The sequence below is a fragment of the Protopterus annectens genome, chromosome 5.part0, assembly GCF_019279795.1.
Source record: "Protopterus annectens isolate FY-2018-M chromosome 5.part0, PAN1.0, whole genome shotgun sequence".
NCBI classification, from domain to species: Eukaryota; Metazoa; Chordata; order Ceratodontiformes; family Protopteridae; genus Protopterus; species Protopterus annectens.
Genome location: NC_056735.1, coordinates 302,939,103 through 302,965,888, shown reverse-complemented (window position 1 = coordinate 302,965,888; position 26,786 = coordinate 302,939,103). Strand labels below are relative to the sequence as shown.

The following is a 26,786-nucleotide window of genomic DNA, read 5'->3' as shown; positions in this document are numbered from 1 at the left end:
GGCCGTTTGGGATAAGCTACCGCGTTTTGATAATCGTTCGGATCCCTTTTTAGTTTTTTAATCTTGGTCTCTGTACATTTGGAAAGTTGTTGTTCAATAGTGCTAAATATTCTTTTGTAATCAAACTGATAACGTCCAAAGTCACAGTCATTCTTAATTTCCTCATCCAGCTTAGTAATGTCCACCACCACCAAACTATCAATAGTTAATTGGCAGTGTTTGGTCATTAAATTAATTCAAGCCCACTCTTATTGAACAGATGGAACAATTCACAATAAAACTCCGATCTTGCCTCCAACCCAATCAGGTACTGCCAAGATCAACCCAATCAGGTACTGCCAAGATCGGAGCCCTTTGGGCACAATGCCCTCCTTTGTACATTCTGAAAAGTAACTCACTTCTAACTGAAGTTTCTTTAGCTTTAAAAGTTTATAGTCCAACGATTTAAGCTTCCAAGACAAAGAAATGCTTCCCCCAGCCGGTTGACCCTGTAACGGTTGTACAGTACTCTTTGTTAAATAAGGCTGCTCCCTTAATCAACCTGATAAGTCAGGGACACCAATAAGCTCAGAGAAAGATTGTGTAGGCACCATACAAGTCTTAGGTGAATTCCATTCACAAGGTCGAGACGCCCCCTTGGCAGATAACAGGGTCAGCCAAACCTGGAATAGTTAAATCCAAGGTAAGCGGTCAAACGTTATGGGAAGTCTCTGACTGTGATGACACGTTTGTTGCATACAAAGGCAACTGAGTGTTCTGTAAATTTCATTGTGAAGGACCGTCCACTCTGACAGCTAGGTCATCTAAACATTGGTTCATTACGGTTATTAAGGCCGTCAAATTTCCGATATCACCTGCAGGAGTTTGAAGTATCTGAGAAGGTTGAGAATCAAAGTCCGTTGAAGCATTCAGTAAACCTCCGGAAGCCATCAAACACACTGGTAAACTCAAAAACTAAACAAACAAGCGACAAACAAATGCAAGGGAAGTACTGACACAACTCGCGCAAGTTGTTTAATTAAATAAAAATAATAAAATCCACAATACAACAGAAAACGCTTTTCATCCAGTCGATTGACCAGACTTCTTCAGACAAGAATGTGGAACTACTGTGCTCATTTTAAAGTCATTCAAACTCCCTCCCATAGCAATGTACAGCAATCAAAATGCCCACACACAATTAAAAAACAGCAGTCGCTGATCAGGACGACAAACAGTAAAGCCAATATAAAAATAGCAACAAAAGTGTTGTGAAAGTGTAAAAGCAAAAAAGGTCTAATAACCCATAGCATAAAACTATACAAATGAATTCAGTTAATTATTTTGAACTTAAGTTATAAGTCGTTTAAAAATATTTACACAAACACAAAGATCGTAATGGATAAAATACATAAACCTATAATAGCAATGGTAATGGGGACAATCTGGACAAACCCTCTAGTTAAAAAGTTCACATCATCATTTTCTTTTTAATTGATGTTGTTGATTCGTATTTTTCAATTCCACATGTAACTGGTGTCAGACTAGTTGAGGATTTGTTAGATATTTTATCCAATAATTTTGTTATGTTTGACAATGAAATTTACCTGCAGAAAGTGGGTGTTGCAATGGACTCACCATGTGGAGTAAGTTTTGCTAACTTGGTGATGGCCCACTGGGAACACCAATTTATTTTTAGTGACACTGTACTGTCGTCCCGGATTTGTTTTTACACTATTTTTTTCTGCTTAAAGGAGACATCGGAGTTGCTAAATGTATTACGAGTCACTTGAATAGTACCATCAGCTTCTTTAGGCTCACAAGTAATTTTCAAGAAGAGAAGCTTTCATACCTGGATGTTGACTTGTGTAAGGACAAAGTTAGGAAATCTTTTAGTTATGTACTCACCATAACTTCAGATGTTTGGGATCCATCTCGCCTACATTCTGACTGATGGGTTCGGAGCCGATCCCTCGGCTCCGACTCGGCACGCTTATGCCAAAGAGCGAAGTCTCTTATTGGCTGAGCTTACTATATCCCAGGATGCACCACTACCAGTCCCCCAGATCTAGTTTGTCCGCATACATGCACACATGCACGCTCTGATTATATAACATCGTCAGATGAACAAGATAAAAACAGTAGAACTCAAACCGTTCAATCTCTTCTGATCTCCAAGGCAGGGGGAAGGAGGGTGGGTATTAGGAATGTAGCGAGATGGATCCCAAACATCTGAAGTTATGGTGAGTACATAACTAAAAGATGTTATGTGATCCTATCTCGCCTACATTCTGACTGATGGGACAGCGCCCTAGCACCTGAATCCTGGGTGGCTCACTGGAAAACACTCCTGAGTACCGTGGAACCAAATGATGCTCGTCCTTTAGATGCCACATCCAATTTATAGTGGGAAATGAAAGTGTGCGGATTGGACCAAGTAGCCGCAGCACAAATCTCCGATATAGCGAGCTTGGAATGAAAAGCTATAGAAGTAGCCATAGCTCTGGTAGAGTGAGCTTTGATAGATGTTGTAAGTTGCTTATTCGAAGAAGAATAAGCCTGAGTTATGCAATCTCTAATCCATTTGGAGATAGTAGCTTTTGTGATGGTTTTACCCAATTTATTGTCTGAGAAGGACACAAACAACTGGTCTGACTTACGAAGTTGCTGAGTCCTGTCTAAATAGAAGCACAATTGCCTGTGAACATCCAATTTATGGAGAGTGTATTCTGCCTCATTGGAGAATTTTGGGAAGAAAACTGGTAGCTCTAGAGACTGTTGGAGACAGAGATTAGAACAGACCTTAGGGACAAAGGATGGATTAGGCCTAAGTGATACTCTATCCTTGTGGAAAATCAAGTACGGTGGTTTAATAGACAGGGCTTGAAGCTCTGAAACTCTTCTTGCAGAAGTAATTGCAACTAAGAAGGCAGTTTTCCAGGACAGATATTTTAACTCACATGTAGCAGCCGGTTCGAAAGGGGAAGATGTCAATGCACGAAGCACTAAATCTAGATCCCACGGAGGGGCAGGATGAAAAACTGGGGGTCTTAACAGGCCCACACCTTTAATGAAAGTTTTGCATAGTCTGCTGCTCATCAATGGAGGATCCATGGACTCGTGAAATTTAGAGATAGCCGCTAGTTGGACTTTAATAGTAGAGACAGAAGATCCTTGATTAAACAGGGATGTTAAGAATTTCAAAACCTCTGGGATAGGAGCAGTGATAGGGTCTAAGCCCCTGAGTTGAGCCCAGATAGCAAACCTCTTCCACTTACTGAGGTACAATTTCTTAGTGGTGGGTTTGTGGGTCAAGATAAAATGTGAATAACTTCCGGGTCTAATGTGTGACTTCTGACTAAAGTCGGAAGTGGAGGAACCAAGCTGTCAACTTCAAGGAGTGAAGGGACTGGTGCTGTTGTCCCGACTGATGAATTAACAGGTCCGGAATTAGGTCTAAAGTCCACGGATCGTCCACCGCATGTTTCTTCAGGTAAGGAAACCATACCTGACGAGGCCAGTATGGGGCAATCAGTATCATTGCGGACCCCAATTGAGAAGCTTTTTGAATGACTTTGGAGAGAAGTGGAATCGGAGGAAAGGCATAAAGTAGCCCTGTTGGCCAAGGTTGTGCTAGAGCATCCATAGCTGGTACTCCTTGATGTGGAGTCAAGGAGAAGAACCTTTTGCACTTGGTGTTTAGTGGAGTTGCAAATAGGTCGCAGCACGGTGTCCCCCATCTCCGGAAAACCTGATCTGCTACTGTTTTGTTTAAGGACCACTCGTGAGGAGAGAGAATTGTCCTGCTTAATCTGTCTGCCAGTATATTCGATTTCCCCGGAATGTGGGTCGCTACCAAGAAACGGCTGGTAGCTACCGCCCATTCCCACACCCTCATGGCCTCTCTGCAAAGGGGGTAAGATCTGGTCCCTCCTTGCTTGTTTAGGTACCAGACCACCGACATGTCTGTGTGGATGGCGATTATGCCCTGAGGGAGAAACCTGTGTAAGGCCTGTAGGGATAGAAGTACCGCCCTCATCTCCAATACATTGATGTGGAGAAGAGTTTCGTCTGGAAGCCAGGATCCCTGAACTAACCTGCCCAGACAATGCCCCCCCCCACCCTGTCTGGGAGGCATCTGTCGTCAGGGTGACCACTGGAGAGGGAATAACAAAAGGACTTCATAGATTTAGATTGGATGTCATTGGATGTCTGAAGCCACCAGCGAAGGTCCCGTTTGCATGTTTCTGTAATCCTGATGGGATGATTGAGGGGAAGGTCCTGAAAGGACCATTGAGTTGACAATAGCCACTGAAGAATCCTCATGTGCAATCTTGCCAGAGGAACTAAAAGAACCGTGGCAGACATTGAACCTACAACTTGTAGAACCATCCTGGCTGGGGCTTTGGATCTTGAGATCAGAGCTTGAACTAGGCCCTGTAAAGTTTGGATCCTTTCGGCAGGAAGAAAAACGAGCATCAATTTTGAGTCTATCTCTGCTCCTATGAACCTTATGCGCTGAGAGGGCAGCAAGACAGACTTTGACCAATTGAATGTAATCCCCAGGGTAGCACCCAGGGAGATGGTGGCTTTGAGGTTGTCCATTAGTAGATGCCTGGTGGTGGCAGTCAGGAGCCAGTCGTCCAGATAGGGAAACACTTGGAATCCAAGACTTCTCAGGTGAGCCGTCACTACTGCCAAACACTTGGTAAACACCCTGGGGGCTGTGGTGAGACCAAAGGGCAGTGCACAAAATTGGTAATGACTGACTCCCAGGCTGAAGCGCAGATACCTCCTGGACGCCTGATGTATCGGTATGTGATAATAGGCGTCCTTGAGGTCTATGGAGCACATCCAAACATCCTTCTCCAACAATGGGAGAATGGATTGTAACGTGACCATTCGGAATTTGGATTTCGTGACAGATTGGTTCAGTCTGCTGAGATCCAATATTGGTCTCAGGTCCCCTGTCTTTTTTGGCACTAAAAAGAACCTGGAGTAATTTCCGGATCCGATCTGGTCTGTGGGGACCGGTTGGATGACTCCTTTTTCTAGCAGCTTTAAAGCTTCTGCGGCTGCAATTTCCCTTTGACTGGGTGGTGGGTCCGGGATTTTTTTGGACGGTGGGGGTGAGTATGTGAACGGGATGGTGTAACCTCCGGCAATGATCCGAAGCACCCATCTGTCCTGAGTGATTGACTCCCAGGCTTTTAGGTGCTTGGCAAAACGACACCCGACTGGCTCCGGAGCAGCACAGCCGGGCAATCCCTCATGATGTGTGGGAGGCTGAAGAGCCACGAAAGGACTCGCGGTCTCCAGAATTGCGGGCCCTCTGCCGCCTCTGGGACGGCGTCTCCCAGAAAAATTTCCCCGTCCTCTGCCTCTGGAAGGGGAATCTTCCTGCTGTTGGGGGAAAAACTTACGTGATTTACGGAACCACATCTTCCCCCCTCCTTTAGCCTTGGGATAAGGCCGAAGGGAGTGGAATAACGGGCACCTACGGCAGATAAAGTTTTTCCCTCTTGCTCACAGCGGGTAAGGGTGTCTTTAACCTTAGGTCCAAACAAAGAGGACCCATCAAAGGGAGCGTCGGCGAAGGAAGATTTGAAGGCCTCCGCAAACTGACACAAGCGGAGCCAGGCTTGTCTCCGTAGAGCCACGCCTGTGCCTGCCGCTCTACCCGCCTTCGGCCGCATAGGAAATGAGCCTCATGGACGAGTTAGAAATTGACGTAAGGATAGCCAACTGAGAGCTAACCGACTGGGCTAGCTGCTCAGGTAGGTTACCCGAGAGGGAATCTGACAGCTCCTTGACCAGATCCCTCTGAAGCCTGGTAAAATGTGCCAAATAATTCAGAGACCTTAAAGTAAAGGCCGCTGAAGTCAGGGTGCGCTTCCACCTGTCCATGCTCCTAGACTCCTTATTAGGAGGATGAACGGACGATGAAGCCCCTGCCACATCCTGTTGTGTAGCAGATGCCACCACCATAGCATCTACAGCCACGCCTTTAGTGAGGAACTCCTTCTCGGGTGGGGCAGACAAAAATTTATTAGGACGAGAAGGACTGGTTCCACGGTATCTGGATGTTCCCACGCCGACAAACCAAATCCAGAAGCTCGTCGGGCGGAGACACCCAGGAGGCGGAGGGCTGAGCCCCAAAGGCCTTGAGGAGCACTGACTCATCAGCAGAGGGGTTTGGATATCCAGCCGCCTCGTTGTTTGAGGATCTCTAAGATGTCTGCAAATGAGACATCATCCGAGGGCGACTTCGGGACCCCTCTGCATCATCAAGATCAGTGTCGATGTAATAGACTCGGGGAGTCCACGTGCTTCCTCTTGCACAATCTCTTCCTTGGGGTTCCTCCGAAGACAACTCGAAGAACCCTCAGGAGGAGGGAACCCCAATGGGGTAACCTCAGGCCCAGGGGCTCCGCTGCCCACGGACAGGGAACTGCCAAAGACCCAGTCTCCACGCCCAGGAAGGTGCTGGTAAAGCCGGAGAGATGGCGAAGAAGACTTGGCCAAGGCACTCCTCATAGCTCTGAAAGCCAGACCCCAGAATCCTGGGAGTGTCCGGTCCCGAGCCATGATAGCCGACGGAAGTCCCGCAGCGGCACCGAGAGGGAGGCTCGGAACCGAAAGCATAGGTCCCAAACATCACCCCGGGTCCAGCCGAAGAAGTCCGTGTACCAAACTCGGACCCGAAGGCCCGGGTTGGAGTAAGGGTCGGAGCCGACCCTAAGATCTCCACCGGCTCCAACAGCACCTGCTCCGACGTAGCCGAAGCGGTCGGAGGAGGAATAGCAATGGGATGGGCCTGGGCTATCTGCTCCGAAGCCAACTGGGTCGGAGCCGAAACAAATTTTTGGAAGACTGGGGACTGGAACAGTCTTTGGAGCACCCTGTCTATATCTGAATCCGACATCCTCGAAGACCGAGAGGATACTGAACGGGTTCGAGATGGCCTCTCCAACGGCCCCAAAGGGCTAGGGGACCGGCTCCGAGGCGACCCGATGACTATCGGCGCCGAAGGAATACCCACACTAGATTCCATCGGTGCCCAGGTGGACTTCGGCGCCGAGGAGGAAGTGTCTGAGCGGGCAACCCTTGTCGGCTCCGAGACCAGTGGAGCCGACGAAGGTGACCCGCCTCTCGATGCCCCAGCCATCGGCTCCGAAACCAGAGGAGTCGAGACTGGTGGCATCGAGGCAGACCGTTCCGCCCTCGGCTCCGAAGTCCTTGGAGCTGAAGGAGAAGCCTGCCTATGTCTTTTGGCGGTCGGATCCGACGGACTGGTCGGAGCCGCCCTTTTCTTTTTAGCCGGAGAAGGAGAGGATGCCAAGGCTTCTTCAAAGGAAGGTTTTATTAACCCTTTAAGAATCAGTTTATTTTTCCTCTCCTGGAGGACCCTTGAGGAAAAAGCGTGACACACACTGCATGACTCCTGTAAGTGTTTTGCACCCAAACAATACACACAGAGCGAGTGATCGTCTGTGATAGACATTTTGAAATTGCATTTGGTGCATTTTTTAAAGCCCGAAGGCCTAGGATTTTGAGACATTATGGCAAAAAAATCAGTAACCTTGACAGAAAAATACACCTACTTTCTGTTTACTGACACTACCTACTACAGTTATCGCTTAGGTAAAGAAAGCGTCACAAAATACTTTGAAACCCTGTAAGGTTTTAGGAGGGTTGAAAGACCGGGAAGGCCCTAAGATGAAGGAGGCCTAAACCAAACTCAACCCAATCACACAACAAAGTCTTTTCACAAACTCCAAACACACACAAAAGTGAAGAATAGCCGTTAAAACAGCTTTTTATGACAAGAACAGCAAAATTCTGACAGAAAAAAGTTAGTAAATTTACTACTCAGCTCAGCCAGCTCGAGACCACGTCTTCGCAGATTAGCGGCAAACGAGATCTGGGGGACTGGTAGTGGTGCATCCTGGGATATAGTACGCTCAGCCAATAAGAGACTTCTCTCTTTGGCATAAGCGTGCCGAGTCGGAGCCGAGGGATCGGCTCCGAACCCATCAGTCAGAATGTAGGCGAGATAGGATCACATAACATCATATATTGCAAGAATTTATCATAAGAAAACATTTTCTAACTCAACGTTCCACTTTACTAGCTCACACCCAACAAATGTTTCTACATAGGGGTTACCCTGAGTCCCTGATCGGGGAACTCATTGTTGAAGTACTACATAAAAAAAAATTGGGTGTCTACAAACCAATTTTAGGGGTAGCACAAACAACTAGGACATGTCATACAGCATCGGACAGAATAACCATAGAGCATCATGACTTATCCAGTACTGTGCATACTGGGTAAAACCTTAACATTGGGTTTACCATTAGTTTCACTACACCCTTTAGTCTTGACGCTTCCAGTATAAGAAGTATCCTACATAAGAACTGGAATCTTTATTTTTAAGAGGAGAAGGAATATAAAATCCTACTAGAAGCACACAAGACACCTATCAGTAAAATTCCAGGTATGTACAAATGCAAAGCCTGTAGCTTTTGTAAATACATGGCCTCAGGTTGCTCGTGGGAGATTTAACTAATTCTAAGTCAGTTATTTATCTTGCACAGTGTCAGTTATGCCCAGCAATTTATGCCAGGAAAACCCACAGAAAATTGAGAGAGAGGGTGTATGAGCACACCTACAGTATTATTAAGGGTAAGACTGAAAACGTTTTGGCATGACACTGTTCTAGCAACCCTGGGCATTCTTTTTAGAGTGTCTGACCAGACTGTCCCTAGTATTAGAGAGACCCTTTTTCCTTACTATTGGAAAAGCAGGAGGTCTTATGGCAGTTGCACCTGGACTCCTGTAGACTACCAGGTTTAAATTAAGTAATTTCAATTTCATGCATACTGAAGGTGAAAAGTCTCACTAGATGATTTTGGTTGTATTTAAGTTGTTAGACATTACTATTGCTATTATACGTTTTTGTATTTTATCCATTATGATCTTTGTGTGTTTGTAGAAATGTTTTAAACAACTTATAACTTATTTCAAAATAATTAACTGAATTAATTTGTATAGTTTTATGCTATGGTTATTAGACCTATTTTGCTTTTACACTTTCACAACACTTTTGCTGCGATTTTTATATCGGCTTACTGTTTGTAGTCCTAATCGGTGACTGATGTTTTTTAATTGTGTGTGGGCATTTTAGTTGGTGTATATTGCTATGGGAGGGAGTTTGAATGACTTTAAAATGAGCACGGTAGTTTCACATTCTTGTCTGAAGAAGTCTGGTCAATCGACTGGATGAAAAGCGTTTTACGTTGTATTGTGGATTTTATTGTTTTTATTGAATTAAACAAGTTACGTGAGTTGTGTCAGTACTTCCCTTGGATTTATTTGTCACTAGTCGAGTACAAATAAGATTCTTGAGAAGCACTACATGAAAAAGTACTGTACTTATTTACTTTACAGCCTGTGACAAGAACCTTACAGATCATAAAGAACAGCATTCAAAACGCAGGTGTGACCTGACGCCATATCAGTGGCAATTATAGAAGCAGACCAACAAAATAACAATCAGCTGGAATTCTAACCATTAAGGCAGGGTGGTGTCTATCCTTAAAAGACTTCTACCCTCATAGAGAGGGACAGTATCTTCAGACAAAAAGTAGGAACCTTCAATTTAAAAAGTCTGATTTAAAAAAAAAAAAAATGAAAAAGTTGAGGGTGGTTGGAGATAGTGTGTACTATCTTAAATTTTTATGCATGCTCAACAACACATTGACATTTGGTGCTGGCAAAGAGTGCTCAACAACACATTGGCATTTGGTGCTGGCAAAGAGCTTGCAGGCTTATTAATTACAAGACATTCCCAAATTAAACTCCTGCTTCATGCAAACGCAGTAAAAGCATATTAAAACAACTTAAATTTTAAGCACTTGGCTGAAGTTTGTACACAAATAGCATGCATCATATAGTTTCCAAGAGCTGACAAGTTAGTTTAAAATTCTGGTCATCTCCCTTTGCGGTCACAATTCCCAGCATGTGTCTTTGGCCATAATGTAAATCATTCACTACTTTATTTGCCATAAAAAATAGTTAATGTTTTACAAAATAGAACAATTGCCTTTTAAACTATAAATTAGAGTAGCCCAAAATGAAACAAAGTTTAGGGGTTTTTTTGCAGCTATATTTACCTCACAGAATTAAGACATCCTCACCTTTTTATACGTTCAATGCAGTCTTTAAACAGGTCTTTCATTTTACCTTCCACCTTGTCTAGTAGCTGAAAAAAGAAAAAAAAAATCTAAAAGCCATCTGCGTGAATACATGCTTTAATTGCACTTTAGTGTATATGCATGAGTGTGCATGCACACTGTGTATTTTACATTATACAAACACAGAAGGACATAATCCAGACTTGGCCTCTGCATACTATCTCCAGAAAATGCCATGTGCAAAGCAAAAGCTTCAGAAATGGTAATGCCATACTTAGCTGGTGTTCTATATTGAAAAATACTTCATTTTTTAAAGAGAGAGAGAGCCAAGAACAAAACTGAGGTTATAAAATGCCACAAACCTAACTCCACTTTAAAATTCACTCCATGCTTATAACACCAATATGCAAAGAAATTACATTAGAACACAGCACTGACCTCACCAGCAGGTCAGTCTTACTTGAGGGACACAATCTCATACTCCTAATAATAGGCATTGTAACCCCAAGCCTATAAATGCCAACTCCATAAATGTATGCTTAATGTTCCAGTTATTTTCCTACTCAAAGGGGAGATGAAAGAAAAATGTTTACAGCACGCTGCACTCCACAAACCCTCTACTTTTGCAGGACTCCAGGGGCGTAGCATTAGCCTCTAGTATTCTTTACTATCACTCAAATTTTCTGCAGAGTACTGAAATCGAATAAGGCATATGCGGTGGTGGTGCTGCGGTAGCATTGTCGCCTCACAGTTAGACGTTGCCCATTCGATTCTCAGAGCGTCTTCTGTGTGGTGACATGCGTGAATGGGCGTTCCTTCGTTGAAGGTTGTGCGTTAGGCCCGGCAAGCCAGCACGTAAAACTCTACTGCCAATCATTAGCAGACTGGAGTTCCGCTCTGGCGACCCCTAACCGGGAAAAAGCCGAAAGACACAAACAAAAACTGAAATCGAATAAGGCATGAAATAACTTCATTACATTATCTACTGGGTAATACATCTAATTCCATAATGAAGTAACACTAATGGAAATACAGCAGGAAAAACAAATATTTATTAATGCTGAGGGGGTCACTACTAGCAATACGTCGGCTACCCGAGGGCAATTTATCATACTTCCTCTTAATTATTTCTGATTAGATACTATAATTTAATCTCTGGCCCAATAAAGCTAATGCATTTTCAATAGTGCTATGTTAATTTTAAAATGGGAGTGTTATTCAATACACCTCAAAAAAGAATTTCAAACCCCGTTTTATTTTCATAACTGAAAAATTTGATAAATTATTAGAAGTAATGCAGAATGCTATGGATTGACATTAGATTAGCACTAAACTCCCATGATTCTTTGCTAAACTACCCAAAGTGCAGTGGACTATAATGATTTTGTTTTTCACCTAAGAATAAAGTTGCTAAAACTTCATATGCATTTAAAACAATGTACAAATAAGAAACATGAAACATAATAGTAAACTATGATGGCACAACACAATGCCAGGACCATGACAGTTAATCAAATATGTCCCAAATCGCCACTTAGTGATTCAAAATAGCTAGCACAGTAACTTCGGAATAAAAAAAAAATTATTCAATCCTGCTCTTCTGCATGCCATCAGAAATAAACTAAGGCCACGTAGATATGCATACACAGTATTCAGTTTTAAGTAACCCACAAGGTTACTGCTCGTGATTAAAGATGGTCTTGTTTAATTAAAGGGATGCTTGTGCAAATCTGTCCATTTCTCTTTAAAGTGGTGTGCCTTAGAGATGATTACAGTTATTAACAGTGCAGGAAGTGAAGCCCCTGCAAGGTGTGGGGACTCTTTCCCCACCTTCACCTGGGACAGTACGTTTAATCATTTTGTTTCACAAATTTGTGTCTTGATGAAACTAGATAAATCACCCAACCCCTTAACAGCGTTCATATTTAAATGGCTTACCTCAGTAACATAACAACCATGCTTCAGTAACATACAGTAAACTGTCAGTTAACCAGAACTCAAGCAACTGGCAGAAAATAATTTGAAGAAATACAGTAAAATGTTCATGTGTTACACTTTCTATCCCCCCCCCCCCCGCAGAAAAGTACAGTTTTGTACCTACCATAAATGTAGATGTCCGAACTGGATAGCATCTGCAGTCATAACAAGTGGGTTGTCCTGTCGTCAGGCAGCCCTGCAGTCGGGTTGTCCTGTCGTCAGGCAGCCCTGCAGTCGGCCGGATTCCAAAGTCCGGGTCCGGCTTCGGCTGATGTCGCACTCCACCCGACGTCATCTCTGTTGGTCTTCGGGTATAAAAGCATCAGCCGACGCCATTTTCCTCAGTGTTTCTTGCCCCAGATGCCAGTAGCCCTCTTGCAGGGTAAAATTTGGATAGATGCCAATGTTTCCAAATAGATAGAGGTAAACACAACAATAAGCATATATGTACATATATACAAACAAATACACCATAAAAGACTCCCCCCCAAGAGCTAGCTATTAGGAGGGTAAACACCCTAGGAGTACCACAGAGGGGAAGGAGGGAGGGTAATCCTGACTGCAGATGCTATCCAGTTCGGACATCTACATTTATGGTAGGTACAAAACTGTACTATGTCCTTCATGGATGCATCTGCAGTCATAACAAGTGGGTAGAATACCATAGCCAACTAGGGAGGAGGATAAAGGTAGATTATGGTGTGTTTAGGATCCCTTGCAGTACAGCAGTGGCAAACCCTGCTCGGGATCTGGAATAAAGAGGCAAATTATAATGCTTGGCAAATGTATGCACGGAGGTCCAAGTAGCCGCCTCAATAATGTCTTTGGTTGCCACTCCTCGTAAGAAGGCTGTGGTAGTGGCTGTTGCCCTTGTAGAGTGAGGTCTTATGTTCTGTGGAACTGGTTTTCCATGGAAGGAGTAACAGTATCGTATGCAATTTCCTATCCATTTGGAGATTGTCTGTTTGGAAATAGCTTTTCCTTCCCTTCCTGTTGCATAGGCTACAAAAAGTTGGTCAGCCTTTCTGCTATTTTTTGTTCTGTCCAAGTAGTAGCGTAGCTGTCTATGTACATCCAAGGTATGCAGTATTCTTTCCCCTCTGTTTTGTGGGTTGGGAAAGAAGGTAGGTAGGTGGATTGCCTGGTTTAAAGATACTCTGGATACCACCTTAGGCATAAATGTAGGATTAGTCCTCAAGGACACTCTATCTTGGTGGAAGATTAGGAAGGGTTGCACTGCCATTAAGGCCTGTAGTTCTGAAACCCTCCTTGCTGAAGTAATTGCCAGTAGGAAAGCAGTTTTCCATGACAGGTGTTGTAGGTCTGCTGTTGCTGCTGGTTGAAAGGGTGCTAGTGTCAACTTTTCTAGCACAAAGTTTAAGTCCCAAGCTGGTAATGGTGGTTTCCTTGGAGGTTTTACATTCTTGATTCCTCTGAGGAACTGCCTGAGCAAAGGGTGCGAGAAAACAGGAGGATCAAAGCCGTATTCTGCTGAAATAGCTGATGCATGTATCTTGATGGAGGAGTAGGACAGGCCTGAATGAAGAAGTTCGCCAGATACTCCAGAATGTTAGGCATATCTATGTTTGACACATCTTTTCCTCTTCGAACTCCAAATGACAAACCTTTTCCATTTTCCAGCATAGTTCTTTCTTGTTGAAGGTCTGCGTGCTTCAAGAATAATGTCTTTAACTCTTTGGGAAAGTTCTGGATTAGCTGCTGCTATGTGATGTTCCATGCAGTCAGTTGCAGCGTTTTAGGTTTGGATGTATGATGCTGTAGTTGTTCTGAGTTAACATCAAAGGCATCAGGGTATTGGCCACATGTTGTTCGAGACATGCTCTTCAGTAGTGGGTACCAGTGTTGTCTTGGCCAGTTTGGGGCTATCAGGATTATCCTTGGGCGTTCTTCCTTGATTTTTAGTAGTACCTTGTGTATCAAGGGAAGAGGTGGGAATGCATATGCTGTTAGGCCTTTCCAGTTGAAGGAGAGTGAGTCCACTTTCCATGCTAGTGGGTGGAATGTCCTTGTGCAGAATTTTTTGAGCTGGTGATTGAGAGGTGATGCGAATAGGTCTATCTGTGGCATTCCCCATTTCTTTGAGATGGTCTTGAAGATGTCCGGGTGCAGCTTCCATTCGTGGGCATCCGAGTGGTTCTGCTTAGTATGTCTGCTAGAGTATTGTCTTTCCCGGTACAAATATTGCCTGTAACTGAATGTTGTAGCTGAGAGCGAGGGTCGACAGCTCCAAGGTCATTCTGCATAGGGGTATGAATGAGTGCCTCCCTGTTTGTTGATGTACCACATGTCTGTCGTGTTCTCTCTCCTTATCATCAACTGGCCCTCTTTGAGGAATGGTTTGAACTTTTGGATTGCCAGTTTTACTGCCAGCATTTCTTTTAGATTGATGTGCAGGTGAAGTTGATCCTGAGTCCACAATCCTTGCACGCATTTGTCCAGCATGTGGGCTCGCCATCCTAGGTCTGAAGCGTCTGTTGTGATGGTCTGGCTTGGTTGACATCTGCGAAGGGCAGGCCTGGGTTTGACTGGCATGCCTGAGCCCACCATAGGAACTCCTGTTTTAAGCATGGAATTAGTGGGATTTCTGTTTCTAGACTGTGTCTGTGTTGGGACCATAAATTCTTTAGGTACCACTGTAGTTTCCTCATATGTAGTCTGGCAAATGGGACCAAGATTATGCATGATGCCATGAAGCCCAAGGCCTGTAGAAATTTTCTTGCTGTTAACTTGTTCAGTTTTGTTAGTGCCAAGAAGTAAAGAGGAAGTTCTTTTGTTTTTCTGTAGTCAGGAATGCCATTTGTTGTACTGTGTCCAATTCAGCCCAAGAATGTCCTTGTTTGGGATGGTATTAGCCTTGACTTTTGTAAATTGACTGTGTATCCCAGTCCTTGTAGCAAGTAAATGACCCTTTGTAAATCTGTTGTCAGCTTGCTTTTGTTGTCCCCTTGTAGCAGGCAGTCGTCCAGGTATGGGTAAATTTGTATTCCCTGTAGTCTGCAATGGGCGATTACTGATGCCAGGCATTTTGTGAATACTCTGAGCAGTAGATAAGCCAAAGGGCAATGCTGAGAATTGATAGTGCTCTGATCCTGCAAGAAATCTGAGGTATCTTCTGCAGATTGGTCGAATGGGGACGTGCAGGTATGCCTCCTTGAGATCTAGAGTTACCAGCCAAGACTCCTTGCCCAGCATGGGAAGAAGTTGCTGTAGGGTCAGCATTTTGAATTTTGGGACAATGATGTATGTGTTTAAGGTGGACAGATCGAGAATTGGTCTCCAACTTTTTTCCTTTCTTGGAACTAGGAATAGTCTGGAGTAGAACTCCTTTCCTTGTTCTGCTGTTGGCACTCTTTCCACAGCTCTCATGTTTGCTAACTCCATTATCTGGCGTAGAGCCTCTGTTTTTTGATTTGGAGGTAGATTTGGCATTCCTCTTTTGACTGGTAAAGTGTGGAAGTGAAACCGGTAACCTTGATCTATGGTTTGTAAAATCCACTTGTCTTTTGTTATGTAGTGCCAGTTCTTTGAAAATAAGGTTAACTTTCCGCCCAGAGGGGCTGCTATTTGTTCCCTGGTAGGCGGATTTAGGATTAAGTCACTGTGGTTGTGCTGATGTAGTGGCAGTGGCTGTGTCTGTGCCTCTGCTGCTACCTTGCCACTGTCGTCCTCTGTAGGCACCTCCTCTGGATTGGTTTCTGCCTCTGGAACGTCTATTTCTGCCCCTTTGAAATTTTGTGGAGTCAGGAAAGGACCAATTTTGGCAGGCCAGTTCCTGCTAAACCTTGGGGGTTGAACCTGCAAGAAATCTTTAACAGTTTGAACAGATTTTGCCTTTTCTTCCATTTTCTTCATAACCTGCTGGGCAGGTGTACCAAACAAACTTGTCTTGTCCATAGGAGCATCTAGCAACTTAGCTTTAACATGATCCGGTAAAGCTTGTTCCTTTAGCCATGCATGTCTTCTTATCACTGTGCCTGTCATGGCTGATCTAAATGAAGCCTCCAGTGCATCATAGCCACATTTTAAGGAATGGTTGCTAACCTGTTGTATGTTATTTACCATCTCTAATACATATTTCTTATCAAGAGATTCATCAGTAGTTAGTTTTTTAGTTAATTGATCAAGCATAAACTCTTGGTATTGTATCATGTGAAACTGACAGTTTAAAGCTCTAGCTGAGAGAGTAGCTGAAGTGTAGACCTTTTACCCCATCTGTCTAGTGACCTTGCTTCCCTTTCAGAAGGAATAGGGTTTTAGCTGTGGTCGCTACTGCCTTGGGACCCTGGGATATAGTTTCTGGGTCTGCAAGTGGGGCCTTGTAAAGGTGGTGATGAGTATCTGGCACCCTGTAAAATCTGTCTGGTTTGGCAGGGGCTGGGGTAAAGAGTCTGGAGCGAGCAAACATCATTGAAAGCATCATCCACCACAGAGAGAACAGGAGGTATAGCTAAGGGCCTGTGCTGTGGGAGGTGCAGAAAGGTCCTAAGTCTTTTCTGGAGTCTGAAAAATCCTGTTGCTGCCATTGGAACTGTTCTCGCATGGCATGCAAGGTTTCCCCAAAGGAGAATTCTTCTGGTGGGGAAGCAGCTGGAATGGATTCTTCAGCATCAGAATCTTCAAAATTGGAGAAGGAGCCTCAGGCTGGTCAGTTATGTCTGATTCATCAGCAGAATCATCAGAAGACACTGGCTCAGGGGCTCTGCCCTAGGTCTCTTCTCTGGGGCTGAGAGGCCCTGTCTGGGTGAGATTGAGATCCTCTAATTAAAGAAATTAAATCTTCTGCCAAAGAAAGCATTTGAGAACTAGAAGAGGGCCTGGATGAGGGTTTTAACAGGCACTGATTTAGTAGTCTTGGCTGCTTTAGCCCTGGCAAAGGCCTTAATGGACATGGCTGCTGGAGGCCTAGCAGCACCACGTGCTGGGGTAGAGACATCCAAGGGATGGTGTCTGATAAATCAACCACCGTAGTGGGTAAAATTTCTGAGGTCGATTCAAGAATTGTAGCAGGGGCCTCAGTTGTAAGAATAGGTTCAGCTGTACTTTGAGCAGTTTTCTCGGTTTCGCCGAAACCGAGACACTCGCGGTTTGCTTTGCCGTGGTTTCGGCCGAAACCGCGGACCGCGAGTGTCGGTCTTTATCTTTGCGTTTTTGGAAGATTGGGTAGTCGGAGGATCCGGCGGCATAATGTACGCAAAATCAGTACCGAAAAACTGTTCTGCAAACTCCGACCGGCGCCTAAGCGTTAAGTCGGTTGAAAGAGGCACAGGCCGAACAGGCTGCTACGTCGTGGGCTGGGCCTAAACAAGGCAGACAGTAAGAGTGGAAATCTTTATGAGGTATTTGTTTCCCACAGGTTAAACAATTGTTAACTTTTTCTGACATCGGCTGAGGCAAGAAAGAGTCCCCAACGGGGTACTTAGCTTTAGAAGTCTTCGAAGTAGTATTCGGTAGAAGTAATCTCTGGATCCGACCGACCGGCACTTGCGAACAGCTTCTGCTTCGGGTGCCACGCGGCAAGAAAGACTGAGGAAAATGGCGTCGGCTGATGCTTTTATACCCGAAGACCAACAGAGATGACGTCGGGTGGAGTGCGACATCAGCCGAAGCCGGACCCGGACTTTGGAATCCGGCCGACTGCAGGGCTGCCTGACGACAGGACAACCCGACTGCAGGGCTGCCTGACGACAGGACAACCCACTTGTTATGACTGCAGATGCATCCATGAAGGACATCATTCCTGATGTTTTTAGAGTTTTAAAAAGGAAGATAGGAATAAATGCCCACTCTCCCCAACCTGAGAACAAGTCAAACCAACCAAATAGTATAGGGTACAGTACTGGTCAGGACTGCTTTTAATAGCAACTCTCAAGCAACCAGAAACTACAGTAATCCAGCATCTATCTATCCCCATGGGTGCTGGTCAACTGAGAGTTTACTGTACCAGTTCCTTAATACATTTTACAGAAAAGACCATTAATGGTCAAGAAAATACAAAAGATGTGACACTAACTACTATGACTGAAGGTAACACACAATGAAATTAAATGCCTAGTTGTCAGCAACTTTGAACAGGGCATTTTTAAAAGACCCGCATCCTGCCATCTAGCAGTTCAGCACACAGAATCAAGATCCTCAAGCGGCTTTCTAAGTAACTTTCTCCTGTTGTCCTGGGTTTGACTCCTTCAATGTCCTTTTACCTGCTGTGAGTCTCTTAACCAGGACCATTCCCAAACTGTCCCTGAAAAGAAGCACTTTTGCCTAATGGGCTTACCTGGTTAACAAATAAAAGACATCTACACAAATCTATTACTTCAATACAAATGTACACATAAAATACATTACCTGTATCCCAGTCTATACAATGTTCACAGCATAACTACATTTCACTACATTTGCAAGTGGACTCTTCCTACATTACTTTTATGTTCCTGCTTCATGGTCCTATAGCTCTGCAGGTAATGGGAATATAAATTTTCTAAGGTTGTAGGACCTCAAACTAAGAACATAAAAAAAAGGGGGGCAGTGGAGTACAGGGCAGGGAGGGAGGCTTACCATGCCAACTTTCATTTGCTTAGAGTTGGCAAAATAGAGTTAGTCAGTACTGCAAGTATAGTTTTCCTGCAAAGAATCCAATATCAGAAACCACAGCAAAGCAAAATCACAAGCAAGTCACTATTACCATTAGATCGGACAAAAAAATCAATTAATGGCAGTAATGTACCATAAAAAGTGTTCAACATTCTCCACAGAGCTCAAATAGTTGTTTAATGGTATGCAGTGAACAGGGCAATATAGAGAAAATCTGTTAGGGAAACAAATGGACTGATTAAAAAGCAATAAGACACAAGTTCTGCATTATGACTGCATGTGGTCTTCAAAGGACTTTATATATGCAGCAACAAAGGTGTGAGAGATGTTTATTCCCTATTATACAATTCTTCCTCTAAAACGTGTACGCTGATTGGCCAGCCCAACCAGCGTGCCCGTTGTAAATCCCTCAATATACTAACGGAAAGAGGTCCGGTCGCCCGGACTTTTTCCGTTAGTATAAAACACTGTCTTGCTAAGTTAAAAGAGTTTAACATAGCGACACAGGTTTAAAAAAAGCAACGCAGATCTCCGTTGCTTTTTTTAAAGCTGTCTCGCTATGTTAAACTCCTTTAACATAGCGACACAGTGTGTAAAAAGCAATGGAGCTTTTTTTTTAAACCTGTCTCGCTATGTTAAATGGGTTTAACATAGCGAGACAGCTTTAAAATAAGTAACTGAGATCTCCGTTGCTTATTTTAAAGCTCGCTACGTTAAACCCATTTAACATAGCGAAACAGTAAAAAGCAACGGAGAGCTTGCGTTCTCCGTTGCTTTTGCCCACAGCTCTGATGTACTGCGTAGGCATGCGCAGTACATCAGAACTGCCGCGGAATACCAGACGGCTGCGGAAGGGCAGCAAAGAGGCATTATACAATGCCATTATTTAAGAAAAGTAATTATTTCTTTTCTTAAATAATGTCATTGTATAATAGCAATAACCCACTTCTGGGTGTGGGTAATGCGGGATTTAACCACTTTGTATGGTTAAATCCCGCATTACCCACACCCAGGCGTGGGTTATTGCTATAATGATGCCCTGTATCATGTGGACTGTAGCAGTATACAGAATTACGAAAAATGCTAAACTGCAGATTTACAGGACAGCAATACTAGTTGCCCACATTGCCAGGTACAATTTGGAAGCGACTTACCACTACCTTGTGCTGCACAGAGATACCTGCAAGACTGAAGGCTGGTTTAAAATTAGCTATAGAGATTACAGTATTCAGACTAAATCAGTAATTAAGATCCGCAGAGTGTTGGATACTGCTTTACCACAAACAAGGACCTGTGACAGGGTGGTGAAATATGAATATCAAGATGGACACAACACATGAGGGGGTGCAGGGATGAAAAATAGCAAGAATCTAGAGTAAGTGTGCTGGTTATTAAAGTGGTAAGGGAATGTTGTTTGGTCAACCAAAGTGTACTAGCCCTCAGACTCAAAACACAAGGATGAGAGACAGGTGAATAGAATAAAAGATCAGAATAAGAGAAGAGTTTTATAATCATGGTGGTATCTACATCTGTCAAGTGCGGTTTTGGAAATCTACAGCTTCAGGCTACAGGGAAGGTGACCAAGATCCTTCCCCACCATGGTACATACAGGTGCAGGAGTGTACAGCAAATTAGCAGTATCTGGAGTACAGTCCTAACTAAGACTGGGATGCCACAGTAAGGTACCACTAGCAAAACGGAGACCATGTCACTATATGGTTCAGAACACAGAAAGTGAGGAAGACAAGAAGCTAAAGATGGTGTAGAATTCCAGAGTAATGGATTAAGAAATTAAGATAAACAGAAAAGAACATAAAGAGTTTTATATCTCACACACACATACATACACACACACACAACAGTATGTATACATATATAGATGTGTGTGTGTATTATATACACACACACTTACACAGATATAATATATATATATATATATATATATATATATATATATATATATATATATATATATATATATATATATATATATATATATATATATATATATATATATTACACACACATTATATATACATACATACATATACATACACACAATATTATATAATATCTATATTATATATCTGCATTTATCAAGACCCAGACTTTGTCCCTTTGGGATATTAAGGGGACTGCAAAAGCCTGCTTTCATTTCTCAGTAAACTCACCAATGAAGAAGGTTAAATTACAAAGCAGTGGGCTGCCAGCATGTCGCTACAGATTCTAAGGTTCCTTGAGTTAGAGAATACTTGCTGTTGGACAGCCATCACACTTGATCCTTTTCAGAAAGGGCTGTATTCATAGGGTCATAGATGTATACTAGGCCAAGGACTATAGGGCCCAATTCCAACAATACATCCCAAATATATCCCACAGGTTTATCCTTTTAGAACAAGGAAACCCAGATGTTAAGCCATTACTTCCAATCACATATACTGCTGGATAATATTAACAGTAAGTGAAATTATGGAAGAAACCTTCCTGAACGCTTGCACCACTAAGGAAGACGTCCCAAATTCTCTTGCTGTCAATGCTGATAAGGTACCAGACGTGTTCATTTTCACTCTTGTTTAAACTTACTATTTTTAGTCCTCCACAAACTTCTAATATCTGGCTGTGTACCTCATGCTACCTTCGAATTCCCCCTTGAGAACGCTAAATGTCCCTTTTCCAATCTAAAGAAACATTTTGCTGGTTGTTAACTGATAAATCTGCGCTACATTAACAAAAAAAAAAAAAAAAAAAAAAACATCTTTCAATAATAACCATGCTTCTTTTCAGGAGATGCATGCCAATCTAACTTTAAAAACAGAAAACGAGTTACAGCATGTGCCTAATATAATAAAAAATGCGAAAAAAAGAGGGTGTTAAGTATTGAGGGAAGGCAAAAGCATGTTTCTATTTTATTATTTTTTTTCCCTGTGGAGATGAATCACATTTAATACAGGACTGCGCAAAAAGAATGTGTAGAAGATGTGGAGTTTGGGCATTCTAGAAAAAAAACTACATCATGTTGTAGGAAATCTGAAGTGGGAAGCATTTTTAGTTTGACTGTCCACTAGTTAATGAAGAAAAAGAAAGTGAGAACAGTGACGGGAAAGAACGAGTTCGCACACAAGAAATGGTTGAAGAAAAAAGGATGGGGGTAGGTGGGTGGCAAGGAACTACAAGGTGAAATATAGAAAGATCTACTAGATTAAATCCAGAAACTAATAAAGAAATGTATAGAAATGGAAAACAGGTTACTGCGGTGGTGGTGCTGCGGTAGCGTTGTCGCCTCACAGTAAGACGTTCTAATGTTAGATTCTCAGCTAAAGCGTCTTCTGTGTGGAGACATGCGTGAATGGGCATACCTTCGTTGAAGGTTGTTCATCAGGGGCTGGCAACTTGGTATGTGAAAATCTACTGCCAATCATTAGCGGACAGGAGTTCCGCTGTGGTGACCCCTAACCGGGAAAAGCCGAAAGATACAACATACACGGAGAAAGAGACAGATGTGAGCTATGATTTAGGAAAAAAAGGTGGACTGTTCTACTGGGGGAAGGGTGAAGAGGAGAAAAGGGAGGATACAAGATGAAAAGAAAACAAAATGCATAAAAGGGAAAAGGTTAATATAACTATAGCATCAGTGAATGCGAAGAGCATAGAGACTGATGTTACAAAAATGATGATGTCTGGTGTGAAAAAAAAAACAAATGCAGTGGCAATCTGCTTGGTGTAAAATGTACACAATGCGAAAGGGGAGAATTTGAGGTTATGCAGAAAGGAAAGGGTGTAGACTATAGGCAATGATGCATCTTCAGGTAATGAAATATTAAACTTTATTAAAATATTAAATACAACACTGGTTCTGGCGGGGAACGTTTTAATGTGTGATGCAAGTAGGGGCAAAAAGTGTTTAGAACAGTAGCAGTGTATGCATATACAAATGTGTAAGTGAAGAAAAAATGCTGGATGAAGTTATGTGATAGTAAATATGTATCATGGTGGTGGGAGACATGAATTGTAATTTAATAAATGAATGGGAAAACAGCATAATTGAGAGAGTTAGTAAATTGTAGGTGAAGAATAGGTCAAAGGAAGATAATATGCTTATAAGAGGGGGGTTACTTAAAACAGATTGATTATATATTGTTTTTTATTTGGCATGAGAAAAAAAGATGGACTCAGAGGATAAAAGTTTTCAAATAACACAGCTGTAGAGGAAATTACAAGGGAACGAAAATACAATAAGAGGAGGAAAAGGGTTAAAATGACTGGCAGCAAAACTGCAGGAATGGGAGATCTTAGAAGTCAGCTGTAGGAAGATCATATGATGAGGACGCCATTTTATGGCGGACTGAAAGTGAAAATGTTTTACAAAAATACCCAGAAGTACAGAAGGAGCAATTGAAAGGAAAACGGCATACATAAACAGAAAGAAATTTGTGAAAAATAGTGGAGAAAGGGGCAAAGGGTGACTTGAAGAAAAATAAAATTATATAAATATAATAAGTACTATGACAAATATTTGAAAAGAAGAAAAGAAGTGCCTCATTTTAGGTCATAAGAGAAATCCAACAAGATGGAAATGAACATAATGAAGAATGAAAAGTGACGGTTAACATATAAAACAACAGAAAATTATGTATATAGCTTAAAAGTATATGCAGAATATGTATAAGGAAAGGAATGCAAGGGGGGGTCTATGGAAAGTAAAGATGATGAAAAAGGAGTTAGTGGAAGAAATGGAAAAATGATCAAGAGGATGCTATAAACTAGGATAATGACAGATCTGCAGCAGTTTCACATGTATTCAAATATAGTTTGTATAAATAAATGGATTGTTTTCTGGAAATACTGCATGAATGGATGAGGAATGTAACAGAAGACTAGATATGTAATGAAGATATAAAATTTATGTGGAAGAAAGGGAAAGGGAAGAAAAAAATTAGAGACCGATTACTTTGGGAAGTTCACCCATCCTCAATCCCTTTCTCATATTTGCACGTGGGGTGGTAAGGTCACTTCTGCAGTGATAATACAATCATCTCGAGCCAAGGTTTACATCGTCATTGACTATAAAATATTATGAAGATTATTCAAAAAAAAGAACAATACATGCTGTGAAAAATAACTGGACTAAGTTGCGGGGTTAAAGCAAAAACAGAAAATGGAACACAAATAGTGGTTAAAGTGTGGAAAAAAAGGGGGAAGGAGAAGAAAATCTAATCGTATGTGATGTGGGTAAGGTACTGGGGAGTACTGATAAACAGAAAAATTGAACCTTCTAGAAGAATAGGAGGTAGGAGAAATAAGGATGGTGAGGGCAATTTATGAAAATTGTTGTTTGCGATGGTGAGTGGATGGTTAGGGGGAAAAAAAAAAGCTACGGCAGGGAAGAGTGGTAAAGCAGTGTTGTGCACTGTGCATGTGGTTGCGATGGTAATGAATGTGGTTATACAGCCATGTATATTTGCATAACAGAATAACAGATGGGAAGTCATGGAAGGCATAAAGGTAGCATTAAAATCAACCTATGCAGAGGATTTATTTTTGGCTACCGAAACCAACACTGGATAAAATAAGAGATAATTTTCGAAACAGAGCAATGTGCAGGAGGATTATTGTTAAATAGGTTAAGTAAGGTGTTCGGCAGGAATTTATTTTACCAGAACAGTGGAGAGACGTTCTTAGAAAAAGTTGATGGATTAATAAGGGGTGTTTTATTTGTCCCCCAAAAAAAGGGAATATACATTAAACATGGAGAAAACTAGCATACGTAGGTGTGTGTTTCCGAGTTAAATCAAAAGTAAATTGCTGGGTGCATTTTTTTTTTTTTTTTTTTTTGTAGGAACAAGGTTGAATCCAGTCAAAAGATGGATAGTTTATAATGTAAAACTGATTTGAGCATTAAGTGTCTAAAAAAAGTGATATTTTAAATTAAAGATACGGGGAGGGGTGGGGGGGTAAAGAAAACAAAAGATTTGGAAGAGATGGAATACGAAAGTAAAATAAAGATTTAAAACTGATATAAATGTAGAAATGATGCAAAAAAATAAAAACAAAATATTACACTGATCCTTGGGGGAAAATGGGGGATGACAACAAGGAAATGGAAAGATATGAATCCTTTTTTGAAGTAAGTGATTTTCTGTGGTATTTATTACTAGACAAACTGCTGGTGAAAATTAACATGAAATATAAAATGACAGAATGTGCAATATTAGAGACAACAAAACGTTTTTGGACTGCCAGGAAAAAAAATGAATGCTTTTAGACATTATTCAAAGATATTTATGACTGAAAAATATTTAAAAACATTCATGTGGACATAGAGATGTAAGGAAATATGTTGGGAGTGAAAAAAGAAAATGAAAAGTGTGATAACATATTATTCATTACTGTTTGGTGGTTAAAGAAAAGATGTGAAGACTTAATGTACAACAAAAGAATAAAAATGATGAAGTAATATGTAAAAAACAGTGGTTATAGTGGAAAGGGTGAATGCATTCAGGAAAATGAATAAAGTTGCTGTTGTTTGTCTTTTCGGCTTTTACCAGTTAGGGGTCGCCACAGCGGAACTCCGGTCCGCCAATGATTGGCTGTTGATTTTTATGGTGCCGAGTTGCCAGCCCGATGCCCATTCACGTATGTCTTTCGGAGGGCACTCGACTGCGGGGAGGACATGCAGACTCCACATCCACACAGAAGGCACTCCAGCTGAGAATCGAGCAGGAGAACCTCTTGCTGTGAGGCAACAACAACGCTACCGCTGTACCACCGCAGATCTAGGAAAATTAATAAAGTGCTTTATTAAAGCACTTTAGGAAAATTAATAAAGTGCTTTATTAAAAGGAAGACAAAGTATAAAAATAATGAATGTGTAAATAATAAAAGAAATCATGCATTACATACTTTAAGCTTACTTAGATTATTGTTGAGATAAAGGCTATTCATATTCAGAAAGAATGTACAAATCTTCCATCAATATTGCAAAGAAATACTAGAAAAAGGACATAGCAGTAGAGTTGAAATAAGTTATCCTTTCCAGTGCAGTTACAAAAAGTTTTTCTTGCAAACTATCTTACCCGTTTTTTTGTTCCTCCTTGAAATCTCAGACAGAGTTGCAACCACCCAAAATCGGTCATTTTCCATCTTTGCATCGAGAATTACTTCACTGCCTGACCAATCTACACAAACCTACCATCAAGTTTGTGACACTAACATCATGCACTATCAAATTCTTTTCAACTGATCAACTTTTAAGAATTATCCTGTTAACAGTGATGGAAGGAAACTCCCAACTACCATAAGCTGGCTGTTTTTTTGGACAGCAAGTCTTAGGGTCCGGGGAGTGTGAGCAATATTGGGATAAGTCAAAGTTCAAGTTACAATTATACTTGAGATAGTCAGTCAGATATAAAACTCCTTTCAGAAATTGCTTTAAAACAAAGAAAGAGGAGGATCCACAGGCAAATGTGCTGAAATGGCCACAAGATGAACCTTTACAGAGGATAAAGTAGTCAGGAGGCAAGTAAAACACACAAATATTTGAGCACCAGTGGTACAAAATCCTTAATGTGCCCCTGGTCATTGGTTAGGCACAAGTTAGAAAATCACCTCCAATTACCAACATAGGATATTCTACTAGCAGGCTTTATTGCTTTTTTTAGTACCAGCTGCATATCCTCATAAATTAGTGACGAAAGGTACCAAAACTGAATCATACAGGCAGTCACTTGAAGTTTATTGATACTAGGGTGTACCAAATTCCCTCTGTCTTGTGTGAGTAGATCCAGTTTGTGAGGAAGCTTATGTCAATTCCCCTTGGTGAATTCCATAAGAAGGGGCAACCAATGTTGCCTGGGCCAAAAGAGGGTCATCCTAATTACTTTTGTGGTATCCTTTTGAATCTTCGGAATTACACTGGATATCAGTGGAGCTGCATAAAGGAACATTCACTTCCAAGGGAATGGAAAAAAAAATCACCAATCTTCCAAGCTTGTTTGCAAGAAGCCCTAGAACAACACGTTTTGT

General features: G+C 42.0%; 1 protein-coding gene across 1 annotated transcript in view; it reads right to left on the bottom strand.

Annotated features, from left to right (window-relative positions):
* SMS (spermine synthase) overlaps nucleotides 1-26,786 on the bottom strand; it is a 676,859-nt gene that overhangs the window by 498,707 nt on the left and 151,366 nt on the right. The window contains exon 4 of the mRNA XM_044072287.1: nucleotides 10,182-10,246. Coding sequence (XP_043928222.1) covers nucleotides 10,182-10,246 — 65 coding nt within the window. The remainder of the gene's footprint in view (nucleotides 1-10,181; nucleotides 10,247-26,786) is intronic.